Below are 13935 nucleotides of genomic sequence, written 5' to 3'. Positions count from 1 at the left end.
TCTAATTCTCGTCAGTGATGCTACATCATACAGCTGTTTCGTCCTTCTAGGACTCGTCAGTGATGCTACATCATACAGCTGTTTCGTCCTTCTAGGACTCGTCAGTGATGCTACATCATACAGCTGTTTCGTCCATCTAATTCTCGTCAGTGATGCTACATCATACAGCTGTTTCGTCCTTCTAATTCTCGTCAGTGATGCTACATCATACAGCTGTTTCGTCCTTCTAGGACTCGTCAGTGATGCTACATCATACAGCTGTTTCGTCCTTCTAGGACTCGTCAGTGATGCTACATCATACAGCTGTTTCGTCCATCTAATTCTCGTCAGTGATGCTACATCATACAGCTGTTTCGTCCCTCTAGGACTCGTCAGTGATGCTACATCATACAGCTGTTTCGTCCTTCTAGGACTCGTCAGTGATATTACATCATACAGTTGTTTCGTCCTTCTAGGACTCGTCAGTGATGCTACATCATACAGCTGTTTCGTCCTTCTAATTCTCGTCAGTGATGCTTAGATCATAATTCATGAAACCTAAATTTAATTCATAAAACGAAAAGATGTCAAAATGTAAATTTGCATACGATTTTGATTGGACCCTTTTTGAACGTTCGATCATGACAAACATTTCTAAAATTAGAACATTTGTGTTCTCCTTCCTCTAATCTACCACATCCCATTCAAAGTTAAGGAACACCTTTTTTATTCTTTAGTTAAGGAAACTGTCTTTTAAAAGGATCTTGACGCAAACATGAAACATAGTGATATAATGACAATAAGCGAGTTATAGATGGCCTGGAATAAGAAATAATGACAATAACCGATTTTTAGATGGCCTGGAACCGGAAATAATGACAATAGCCATGTAACTGGTCGGCAATTTCTGAATTAGGTAGTAAGATCTATTGACGTACTCATATCTGCGTCTCTTCTGATTGCCCCCTTTTATCGTACTAGAAGAGCTTATCAGAGATTGTGAACAGCACCATTCAATACAATTTAGATAAGATCCATTTAAGCCAAACAATGCTTTAAAATACACCATGCAGCCGTTTCGTCCTTCTAGGATTCGTCAGTGACGCTAAGGGCCTAACCGGTAAAACTAGGAGGCGACTGAGGAAAATCCAAAGAGATCAAGTTGTGTCAGAATCTAGATGATTATTTTTAGAAGATACAAATTATATATAAAATACAAAAAATTCACTAACAAAATACCCACCTCTCATTGAACACTGAGATGATAGGAAGTTTTCAAATATTTTTTTTTTCTGGAACAATACTGCCTTTACTGTCCAAAGCAAGACAGCATCCAAAACAAATTACAGATTTTAGACTGGTTAATAGTTTACATTCTGAAAACTGGAAAAGATTCGTTTGAAGGAACAATAGACCCTGTTTTAGTGAATGCCATTCTGTAAATACGTGACGTAACAAAATAGAAGGTATGCGTGTGTATGTGCGCAGTGGACAAGACTGACATCCGGGGTTACTACGACCTACAAACCCCAGAACCGACTCTAAGGTGAATTGTAACTGTTCCCAGCCATGACGCTAGTTTTGACATTACGCTTGGTATCTTTAAGGCTATTGGTCTCGCATTTGCGAGCTACTTCCGTGCAACAATCAAGTCGCACTCATGTTAATACATTGGTACAACGAAGTGCCCCGGGATTTAAGTCTCCAAAGAAACTTTGGTGGGCGAAGGAACTGACGCCAGATTTTCACGTCGCCGGCAGGTTGTCGGAACGGCAGATCAAATATGCAGCAGACGGGGGGTTTAAAAGCATTGTGTCTTTGTACCATTATGATGAACCTTCCAAAATTGGAGAAGAATATCTACCGACAAGTGATGAGGCGGCGAAAATCGCGAAACTATCCGGGTTGGAGCATCGCGTTGTTCTAGAATCCGGGAACTCTGATTGGGCATCAGTTCAGGCTGTGAACAAATTGTCAGCCATCATCCCAACGGTTGAAAAGCCTGTTCTACTCCATTGTCACAGAGGATATACAATATCGTTTGTTGCAATGATGCACATGGCCAATGCTTCGAAGCACGATCCAAGTTACACGCCTAAAGTCGACATTAAACATTTTTACAAGATGGCCGCCACCATGGGCATAGATTTTACTATGGACTTTACGCAAAAAACTGCAACTGAAATTACAGGAGAAGCCATTCCAGAAAATTTGCCGACACCAAACGTGGTACCAAAGGTGTGGTACGATTTTTGGATGGCACATCCTGTGTATAAGAACTGGTTCACAGCTGGACAGATACGCGAAAGTCACTTGGAGAAATTAAAGATGGACGGTTTCATCCACGTGATCAACATGAGGATGGGTGCAGAAGATGAGAACGGGAACCCTTCCCAAGAACAAGTAACTCTCATCAATGTCAAAGACGGAACACCGACGTACGGTGACAAAGATCTCGGACCGAGACAAATTCCTGACACCCTCAAAAACCTGGTCATCGATTCCGGAAAGAAGAATACTTTCGTGGCTATGGATTCTGACGTAAACTTCGAATCGAGAAACTCCGGTGAGTTCGGAGATGAGATTGGTTATAACGAAGGCAGGGAAAGAAAAATTCTTGAAATGGCTGGTTTCCAGTATCATCACATGCCAGTCGGTAAGTATATCTATTAAAAATGAAAACCTTTTGTTTGTAAATATGTAAGTACAGATAATGATAATTAATATAATTTTGTTTTTTTCTCTCTCTTTTTTGTCACAAAGGATTAATAGAAAATAACAAACAAAATTGAATTAAAACCTTAAAGTTGTTCCTCTATATTTGATAACTTCGCTTGTACAACAAAACGTTTTTTTCATATAACGAAAATACAGTGTTTTTATTACCTCTTATATATATTTCGACCAGTGATATCTGACCCCATTCTCAGATCATGTCAGATATGTTAGTGAAATGCATTTTTCAACATGAGCAATAAGAAATATATACACTTGACCCACGTAGAAATTATGTTTTAAACATGGGCAAGTTTGCATGCATTACTTACTGTAAGTAGTCATTTGGGTACTGATTGACTATATTTAATATAAGCCAGGGCAGATGTGTGTGTGTGTGTGTGTGTGTGTTGTGTGTGTGGTGCGTGTGTGCGTGTGTGTGTGCGTGCGTGCGCGCGCGCGTGCGCGCGCGCGCGCGCGCGCGCGCGCGTATTTAACGCGCGCGCGCGCGCGCGTGCGCGCGCGCGCGCGACGCGCGCGCGCGCGTGCGTGTGTGTGTGTGTGTGTGTGTGTGTGTGTGTGTGTGTGTGTGTGTGTGGAAGAGAGAGAGAGAGAGAGAGAGAGAGGAGAGAGAGGGAGAGAGAGTTGAAATGAAAATTGATAAAAATCAATACAGGGACTATTTGTGTACCTTCTCATTAACAACATCCCGTCAGATACATATAAGTAAATACGACACCGTGGCAACAAAGATTATAATTACTTACTGTAATATGTAAATATATCTTATTACTTATTTCTACACTGTACATTTGATTTATCTAGCTACTGGAAGCAGTCAATAACATACCTGTAATCATCAACTGTATTCTTGTACACAAAAATCTGCTCTTGGGAGCAACATACAATTTTCCTCAGAATACAATACTTTTTTTTCTAAATATTAAAAGCATATAACATCTCAAATTTGCTCCTCACAATAAATATGATAATTTTTTAAAAAATGAGTAAAAACCAGTATCTTTTTTTATATCAAGTTCAGAAAAATCTATTTCTTAATTTTCTACAATTAACATTGAAATATTTTCAGAATTGCAGGTTGTAATTTTGAAGCATAAATTTCATCAATTGCAACCGTCAAATGCTTGTTATACATATACATTTTAAAATTTCCAACAATTGTATACACTCAGAGTGGTGAATGTAAACAGTGACAGAAGAAATAAACACATATTCGAACAATAAGTGATGAATAATGGGTGACAAAATGTTTGACACTAGAACAACAATTCTATAAATATTTAGGGTTAGTCAAACACATACATGTGTCGCAATATGAAAATATGACAAAAATATATTCAGTAGTCATGTCCTGTTACACATCCTCTGACGCGTGTACCGGAATACAGGTTATGTAGCAACAAATTGATTTATTGCTTTTAAATCTGCTTTCTAAATTCAAACCTTTTAAAAACTCCCCATCAGAAAAAAATCATTGTTTGATTCTTTTTTAATTCTCAGAGGAGTACGTCCTCATTACGCGAAAAAGTGGAGTTAACGAAATTCTACAGTCCGCGAAATTTCATTGTCAACTCAAAGTCACACGTTTCACGTCCTTACGTATTGGGAAAAACACTTGTGCATACGACTGGTAGTAGGGGTGCACAGTCTACAATCAATTATGTGTGTCAGATTAAGTTTGCTGTTCAGACAATTTGTAACCATGAGTAATTGGAGAAACATATATATCATACCATTCAAGTTCGAAAACACACATAAATTCTTTATTTGAATGTTATTTCAAAGGAGTGTCATTTATCCTGCCACGTTTAATTGGAAATATATATATATATATAAACCTATTCTTCTTATCTCTTCCATCTTAATAAACAATTGTTTATAAATAAATGGTATAATGGTAACATAAACACATCGAATCCCAAAGATTGTAAAAAAAATACACAAGAGAAAAACAAATTTCAATACAAATTAGAGTTAGATACAAAAGAGCCAAACAATGAATTAAGCTGCAACATACAACTGTTTCGTCCTTTTAGGACTTATCTGTGATGTTACATCATACAGCTGTTTCGTCCTTTTAAGACTTATCTGTGATGTTACATCATACAGCTGTTTCGTCCTTTTAGGACTTATCTGTGATGTTACATCATACAGCTGTTTCGTCCTTTTAGGACTTATCTGTGATGTTACATCATACAGCTGTTTCGTCCTTTTAAGACTTATCTGTGATGTTACATCATACAGCTGTTTCGTCCTTTTAAGACTTATCTGTGATGTTACATCATACAGCTATTTCGTCATTCTGGGACTCATCAGTGATGTTACATCATACAGCTGTTTCGTCCTTCTAGGACTCATCAGTGATGTTACATCATACAGCTGTTTCGTCCTTTTAGGACTTATCTGTGATGTTACATCATACAGCTGATTCGTCATTTTAGGACTTATCTGTGATGTTACATCATACAGCTGATTCGTCATTTTAGGACTTATCTGTGATGTTACAACATACAGCTGTTTCGTCCTTTTAAGACTTATCTGTGATGTTACATCATACAACTGTTTCGTCCTTTTAAGACTTATCTGTGATGTTACATCATATAACTGTTTCGTCCTTTTAAGACTTATCTGTGATGTTACATCATACAACTGTTTCGTCCTTTTAAGACTTATCTGTGATGTTACATCATACAGCTGATTCGTCATTTTAGGACTTATCTGTGATGTTACAACATATAACTGTTTCGTCCTTTTAAGACTTATCTGTGATGTTACATCATACAGCTGTTTCGTCCTTTTAAGACTTATCTGTGATGTTACATCATACAGCTGTTTCGTCCTTCTGGGACTCATCAGTGATGCTACATCATACAGCTGTTTCGTCCTTTTAGGACTTACCTGTGATGTTACATCATACAGCTGTTTCGTCCTTTTAAGACTTATCTGTGATGTTACATCATACAGCTATTTCGTCCTTCTGGGACTCATCCGTGATGCTACATCATACAGCTGTTTCGTCCTTTTAGGACTTATCTGTGATGTTACATCATACAGCTGTTTCGTCCTTCTGTGACTCATCAGTGATGCTACATCATACAGCTGTTTCGTCCTTCTAGGACTCATCAGTGATGTTACATTATACAGCTGTTTCGTCCTTCTGGGACTCATCAGTGATGTTACATCATACAGCTGTTTCGTCCTTCCACCACATGTCAGTGATATTACATTATAAAGGTGTTCGTTCTTCTAGGACTCAAAAGGGATGCAAAGGACCTAAAATTTTAAACATAAGAGACGACTGTGGAAAACAGAAATTGATCTAGAGAAATGTCAAGTCCTAGATAAGGAGGTGCAACAAGCAGATAATTCAATCAACTTTGCAAGGTCATATATCTATAATAGAAACGTGACAGGTTACGGCAAACCTCTGGAACTTTGCGATGTGATACGTTATTTTAATTGTCACCGTGTAAAATTCGTCTACCACTTTTCCAGTGATATAAGTTCGGAGACCGCTCCAAAACCTGTTACAGATAGCTGCGTTAAGTAATATTAGGAAATTTCTTGTTTTCTTTAATAACTGGACATGGCGTGCATTGAACGCACACCATCGGGTTGCAATTTATACAGTTTGTTTTTGAACTCATACCAGTGTTGTCAGCAATAAAACCTCGTATTACATAATATAAGGCTGTCTACATGTGTTATATTCGAAAAAAATTTAAATCAAACTAAAGGTGTTCTGAGCGAGTCTTTACAACATTGCATTATCTCGTATGATAACTTGATATGATTAATACAGGGACAAGCATAATTCTTATTGCTAATACCAAGCGAAACATGGCTCTTGCCAGACTGACAAACTATTACATCGTAACGTTACATGGATACTGCCCCCCCCCCCAAAAAAAAAAAAAAAAAAATGAGAAAGAAAAGTAAAAGAAATACAGTTTTACAGTCAGTTTGACTCTGCATTATTAATATTGGATTGCTAAGATCTATAAATATATATAATGTTTAGCAATTAAAAACCTTTGCCCTAAACCTTCACCCAAGTCGTCCATCGCTTCTGTTGCCAGGTCAGTATTGGTGTATTATAGGCAATCGGTTTAAACACAGATAAATAATATTGGGAAGATAAGGAACATCATTTAGTTAATAGGATTTTACTATCATAAAACATGCCCCCTCAAAAAAAAAAAAACCCAGCAACAAAAACAAAAACAAACAAACAAACAAAAAACATCATTGACAAAACAAGAAAGATGAATTAGATTCAGCGTAACCAAATATTTAATTACATTGCAGAACAAATTTGTTAAAGAACTAAAAAAGTTTAAACCATGATATTTAGTGAATATTGGAAGAAAGACTTCTAGATCTGTTTCATACTCTTAAACTCCAACAAATTGTTACACTTGTATCAAAATTAATATCTGTATTCGGAAAGAAGCGTCCGATATTAAGTGAAACCTGACAGTTCCAACACCTGACAAATCGTGTAGATAGACATTGCATGCTCTCTGAAAAAATTCGACATGTGACATAGTCGAGGTTGTGGTACTTCGTTGTACGAGTTCATAAAGGGTTTACAATATGTTTATATATAATTATGTTGTAGATATTTCTGTTGGTTATTAAGTCTGGAGAAAGTGAGTGTAGCCATAAATAAAAAAAAATGAAATGATTTACTTTTGTTTTTACAAAAAAAGGTAAATACATATCGCTTAATTCTAGAGTCAATATGAAGGCTGGAGGACAGCACCACTGTTACACGTGTATACACTTCAATATATAGTGTTATCCAGCCGCTGTAACACACTGTCCACGGGGTTCTGAAACGAGGTCAAGTGGAAAACATATTCTACATTCATATTGAATTACACGCTAATGGAAATATAGCCTAGATGTTAAATAACGCATGCAGCATGGGGTTGGTGTAGGTGTTGCTAGGGAAAGGGGAATGGATGAAACCTGGGACAAACAGCGTGTCTGGGATCTGGGATATGACAGTGTGGCTTGGACCTAATATACATACACATGTACATCTAATAACGGATTAAAGTAGAAATAAAATCGAGAAAACATCACAAGCTTTGCAGAGAGACATATTTGAAGTATAGAAATCCAAAGGTACAGATTTGAAAGCTGACGATCAACAGCGGAACTTAAAGTCATTGAACTGTAACATTAGTCTTGACCAATCATTAAAGAGTTGGATCACAGGAACTCGACTACAATTTAAGTTTGAAAAGATACCAAAAATAATCCTGGTTAGTCCAGAAGTTACTACGTGCCGTCTGCAGCACACTCCACACACATACGCTGTTGACTAGCGTGAGACGTTCACCACACGGCTTGTAGCTCACAGCTGTGAAATAGACATGACGACATCGAAGTGTTAGCAAAGTAATCTGATAAATGATGTGATTCCAGATAGCATGGATGGTAAATAACTCCTTAACGAGATTATGTAATAACTAATCGATTTTAATGTGAGTGCGAATGTGTATATATGAATGAATCTTGTGTAATCACACGTGCAAAAGAAAACAGTTATAAATAGCCACGTCACCATTCGGGAGCACTCGGATAGATAGGATTCAGATACAAGGTACTGTAAACGTTAAATGTTTGGAGACATGAATCTTGTAACACTGGTTTTGCTGCAGATATTTGTCACGTCATTGTGTGATGATTTACAAACTTCAATCAATTCCCATGTGGATACTTTTCAACAGAGGGGGGCCCCGGGACTCCGGGCTCCTAAGAAACTATGGTGGGCAAAAGAGATAACGCCCGACTTCCACGTTGCTGGAAGATTGTCTGAACGACAGATCAAATACGCAGCCGATGGGGGATTTAAAAGTATTGTCTCATTGTTCCAAGATGACTATCCATCTAATATTGGCGATGAATATCTACCGACGAGTGCGGAGGCAGCCGAAATCGCCAAACAAGCAGGACTTGATTATCGGGTCATATTGGATTCTGATAACTGTGATTGGGCCTCCGCTGAGGCTGTAAGTAAAATGGCTACCATAGTTCCAACACTTAATAAGCCCATTTTACTCCATTGTAACCGTGCCTATACAATAACGTTTGTGACTATGCTGTATATAGCCAATACGTCAAGACACGATCAGAAATACATACCTCAAGTTAATTTTGAAAAAGTTTATAAGATGGCCGCCGCAATGGGCTTAGATTTCATAATGGACTTTACCCAAGAGACTGCGGCAAAAATCACCGGCGAAGCAATTCCAGAGAATTTACCAGAACCTAATGTTGTACCAGATGAATGGTATGATTACTGGTTGGCACATCCTGTGTACAAGAACTGGTTCACGGCTGGACAAATACGCGAAAATCAACTCGAGACTTTAAAAATGGCTGGCTTTATCCACGTGGTCAACATGAGAATGGGTGTTCATGATGAAAACGGAAATCCTTCCCAAGAGCAGGTAACTCTCATCAACGTCAAAGATGGAACACCGACCTACGGCAATAAAGAAATTGGCCCACGACAAATTCCGGATACTTTGAAGAAACTTGTTATTAACCCATTAAGAAACAATTCATTTGTGGCCGAGAATTCGGCAGTGAACTTCGAGTCGAGAAATCCAGGAGAGTTCGGGGACGAGATTGGATATAACGAAGACCGGGAAAGACAGGTTCTAGAAAAGGCTGGTTTTCATTATTATCACATGCCAGTCCGTAAGTACTTACTGTAATGCTGTAGTTCTAAAGCTATTGTCGTCCATTATCATGCAATACATTCGTGACTGTACGTGAGCTTCGTGTTGCTGAGGAACATTTTATTACATTTTTCGCAGTTAGTTGTATTTCGGATCGTAAATTTCATATGTTCGTAACAAGTCTTAGAAGATTTTATTTCTGCGAGCTGAAGCGTACGAAGTGAAATATGTAGTTACAACAATGTATAATTACATTTTGATGACGGTACAAAAACGTAAATAACAGTCCTTATATTTACATTTGATACCTACAGATTTATACCAATTACAAATATAATGTAACATTTCATTTGGATGTCTTTTCATATTAAACCACGTTTATATAATATTTGAGATACTAGCAAACATCGCGCGGTATATTCATGGTAATCCTAATCGCCACGTGCAAAGGTATTTATAAATATCTAGAGACAACACAACACCAGTATGAATATTAAAAAGAACAGATGGGTTACGTAAGATTGTTTCCGTAATGACGTCATGTGTGTTCGAAATAAAAAAAAAGTTGTTTGTCAGAGTGAATTTGTGAATTAGATTTTTTTCTTCAAATACATGAATGATGTGTATGTTATTACCATGTAATAATAGTCAAACATGTTTAAAAACGTCGTTTTCATGTTGAAATATCAAATGGTACCTCAAAGTAATTCGTCTTTAGAAATAAATCTCCTTTTAATCTGATACATTGTTAGATACTAACAGTAAAATGCCTTCCTTGCTAGGTGAGAGAAAATATCTGCGGAGTGAAAACAGTACACCGTGACAGCCTTCCGTACTGAAGGGTCTTTCGTCATCACCCAATAATATCCTTTATCATCGTCATTCTGGGCCTAGGTCTCCCTCTATGTCTTCGTTTCATCTTGGTTGTGATTGTGTGACTACATGGATCTAATCAATGGCCGATCCTTTATAATTTGTTTGATTTTTGTTCGAAAAAAAGTTCTGAATGATGAGGTATTTTTCATTTTATATAGTGGTGGTAAAATTTTGCGAAATGAAAATTAGTGTTTAATTCCATTCAAAAAGGGGTCAAATTGATTCGGATTTCAAAAATCTTCTTCTCAACACCCAGGTGTGATAGAATCAAATACTCTGTATGGATGGAAGTATCTTCAGAAACTTTAATTACTTAAATGGGTCTCACATTTCTTCCTGGTTTTTTTTTTTAAACTTTACGGGTAATTTCCTTAGAAATTTGCAATTTTTGTGCATAACATTGTTTATTTCCCACTGGAAATAACTTTACATGAATTATTAGTATAGGATGACAGTTTTGATGGTATGCATGTACTGACACTGGCTTACTATCACCAATGTCATGATTTCTTTTTCGAGACACTTGATAACTACACTTTAACCTTTATATTCAATATTGCTTATCTCAGATGACCGTCAAGGCTGCTAGGCCTCTTGTTTTTTTTTCTCTGTGGGAAATTTGTGTTATAATAAAGCAGAAAACAAGATTTTAGATAACAGTGACCACCTGTAGTGATTAACTGGACTTTTTTACAGGAGCTGTTTTCAAATGGATATGTCCGGCCACACTTTTTTGGATTTCTTTCGTGTATAAGAATGTATACACATTTCATGTGATTTCATTTCACCCTTTCACATCTATTTTCAGTGTCTGGTGGAAAGTTCAGTCCGGAGTTATTTGGGAAATACAAAGATAAACTATTAGAGATCGGAAGAACAGGAGAACCCATCCTGGTCCACTGTGCTAGCGCCCACAGAGTGGGTAAGTAAGGCTATAGGATAAGTTATTCATAAATCTAAATCACAGAGTTGGTAAGAATACCACTGAAAACCTGTCTTCAGCAGCCAGTTCTCTACATATTGAATCACAGAGTTGGTAATATTGAATCACAGAGTGGGTACAAATACCACTGAGAATCTGTCTATAACAGCCAGTTCTTTACATATTGAATCACAGAGTGGGTAAGAATACCACTGAGAACCTGTCTATAACAGCCAGTTCTTTACAGATCTAAATCACAGTGTGGGTAAGTATACATTTGGCAATTAAGTCCATAGTCATTTGTAGACCTAATTACAGCATAGTTTTCAATAGATGTCATTGTTGTCATTTCAGTCTATAAAATGTTCATATCACATCACAGATCATATTCCAACAAATCTGAATATAAGTGCACATTTTACTGTAAGGTTGATTGTCTTTGTGAGATCGCTCGTCTTTTGATGCCAACTGTCTCTCATCTTCACAAGCCAAGGGTGTCCTATACGATAATCCTCTGAAAGCGAGCATAACCCCGGGCAGATTGAGATTTGCAGAAGTCTTTTATTTGTCAACTGTCTGTGGAAGTGGCCAGTACGGAGAGGTCAACTGCATTTAGAGGTCACGTTTTATTTAAGTCAATAGTCTTTGAAGGTGACATGACTAAATAGGTCTTTACTTGTAGAGGTTACTTGTTTGTAAGAGTCACCTCTATATGACGGTCACCTGTCTGGAGAGACCGCCATCGGTATAGGTACATATGTAAGCCGTCATAGAAGCACGTGTAAATTGGAATCACTTTTCGAATTCAAAAACCTGATCATAGCGGTAACATATGTTCTAAAAAGAGGTCAAATCACAGGTATGATATATGATATTTATCTATATGATGTATGGCATTGCTACTGTGTAACATCACCGAAGTTAAATCTCTATAAAATGACTTATCCTTATAGCATTGTAGATAATGTAGAATAGATACCAAAGTGTCAACATATCATTGCCTGAATCAAACTTAATAAAATGAGAGCAAAATATAAAAAAAAGACAAATTTACATGGATAACCATGTAAAAAATACAAGGAGAATAAGACCAGGTGTTCTGGAAGGGTACGCGTTTCTGATTCATCGACGATACCTTGTCATGTAAATCTGGCAATTCCTTGACATTATATATATGGAAACAACTTATTTCATACATCTGATATATACAGCAATCGATAATTTCTAATTTGCTTTCACAGTGTGTTGATGCTATGTCCCCTTTCACTTATATTGGGCATGGCTTTTTGTTGTAACTTAACATTGTCTCTTTATAATTTACAGCCTACATGACGGTGCTGGCCGCCGCCCTGCAGTATAATAAGGACTTGGACTGGGCCCTTCAGAGGACTCGCGAGCTCGGTTTTGTAGTGAGCCCAACAGAGCACAAAGATGTCTTCCTCATGTACACAGCCTGGTTACGACTTAAAAATTTCAACTCTTCTAAAGACGAACTGTGATCACCTTTGTAAAATTTCTTTCTATCGTTAACTGATGATGTAAACTAATTATATGAGTTTTGTGTCAATTACTGAGAGTATGAAAAATATTAATATCCTTCAATACTTAAAATGATTTACTAATCCAAACGATATACAATGTTTCACAATCGTTTGATCATTTTGAATTTTTATCATTATTTTCAATATTATTCGCATATTTTCAATCAATATTTCATTTGATTTAACGATTTTGTGAATGAATGTTTAATGTACATGTACATATAAATCTATATTTTTATACATTGAATACCTTATTGAAGGATGAGCAAGGTGATAATTTGATAACTTCTATATATTCCAATGATAAGTTTTAAATTCCGTATCATGATAAGATAGGAAAAAACAATGCTTGAAATAGGTATTGTACATAAAATGTGTGTTATTTTATAAATCAAATTATTTTACTTTGTATTCCTTTTATTAGCAATGATTACCCGCTTTATAGCACGGCTGCTTTTATTTTTTCTTTAGACTGAATGAATGATATTTGTAGACCGGAAGTAGCAATAACTTAAAATGTGTTCTCCCAGACAGAACGTTTCGAACGCATTTTCGCCAGGGCTGATGCGTCATGGTATTAGAATTTACATTAAAATGCACAAGTGGTTTGTCCTCAATGTGATTCCATCATTAAACAAATTCCCTGTCACGTGCAAATTTCTATGTAAGATCTTTAACTCAGATATTCCACATGCTACCTCTTATGAACATGTGGTATCCATTTATATTGATTTGAAAAAAATACATGATGCACAACGTAGATTTTAGGAGAATATAAGATATCAAATACAACTTTCACTTCCGATTTGTTATGAATTTTAAGTTCTGGTGGAGTATTTGTATGAAATGCAGTACGAGTTTTCTCCCTTGTTTAATAAAAGGAACTGTTGTTAAGCGAGAATGTTCATGTATTGATGATAAAAATTATTTAATACGCATATCAGTCTTGTGGAGTTATATCATAAATGAAAATTAGTATTAACGTAAAATCAGAATTACGATAGATCAATATTTATTTAAACTTTATGCTTAATCCATTATGGGGATACCAAACGCACTAAAAAAAACAATTTCACCTCCATGTCATTTGTCGTTATGTTTACGTATTAGCTCCTCTTATACCTTAACATATTCTACATCTTTATATACATGTAACAGACGTAATGATGTTTATTTGACCTGC

The 13935-nt window shown here is 36.5% G+C and overlaps 1 protein-coding gene across 2 annotated transcripts; it reads left to right on the top strand.

Annotated features, from left to right (window-relative positions):
- The first annotated feature begins 1473 nt into the window (after positions 1-1473).
- Positions 1474-13364, top strand: LOC132545013 (uncharacterized). 2 transcript variants are annotated; one of them, XM_060208677.1, is made up of 3 exons: positions 1474-2635; positions 11098-11211; positions 12535-13364. In XM_060208677.1, exons 1-3 carry the CDS (start codon positions 1549-1551, stop codon positions 12708-12710), a joined length of 1377 nt encoding a protein of 458 aa, XP_060064660.1. In that variant the 5' UTR covers positions 1474-1548; the 3' UTR covers positions 12711-13364. The 2 variants fall into 2 exon arrangements, with proteins under 2 accessions (XP_060064660.1, XP_060064661.1); XM_060208678.1 differs by lacking the exon at positions 1474-2635 and adding an exon at positions 8096-9432.
- Positions 13365-13935: the final 571 nt, after the last annotated feature.

The sequence above is a fragment of the Ylistrum balloti genome, unplaced genomic scaffold, assembly GCF_031769215.1.
Source record: "Ylistrum balloti isolate Yb309-2 unplaced genomic scaffold, AGI_CSIRO_Ybal_v1 Utg369820, whole genome shotgun sequence".
NCBI classification, from domain to species: Eukaryota; Metazoa; Mollusca; class Bivalvia; order Pectinida; family Pectinidae; genus Ylistrum; species Ylistrum balloti.
The sequence above is the reverse complement of the archived record's forward strand: the minus strand, read 5'-3'. Positions and strand labels throughout refer to the sequence as shown.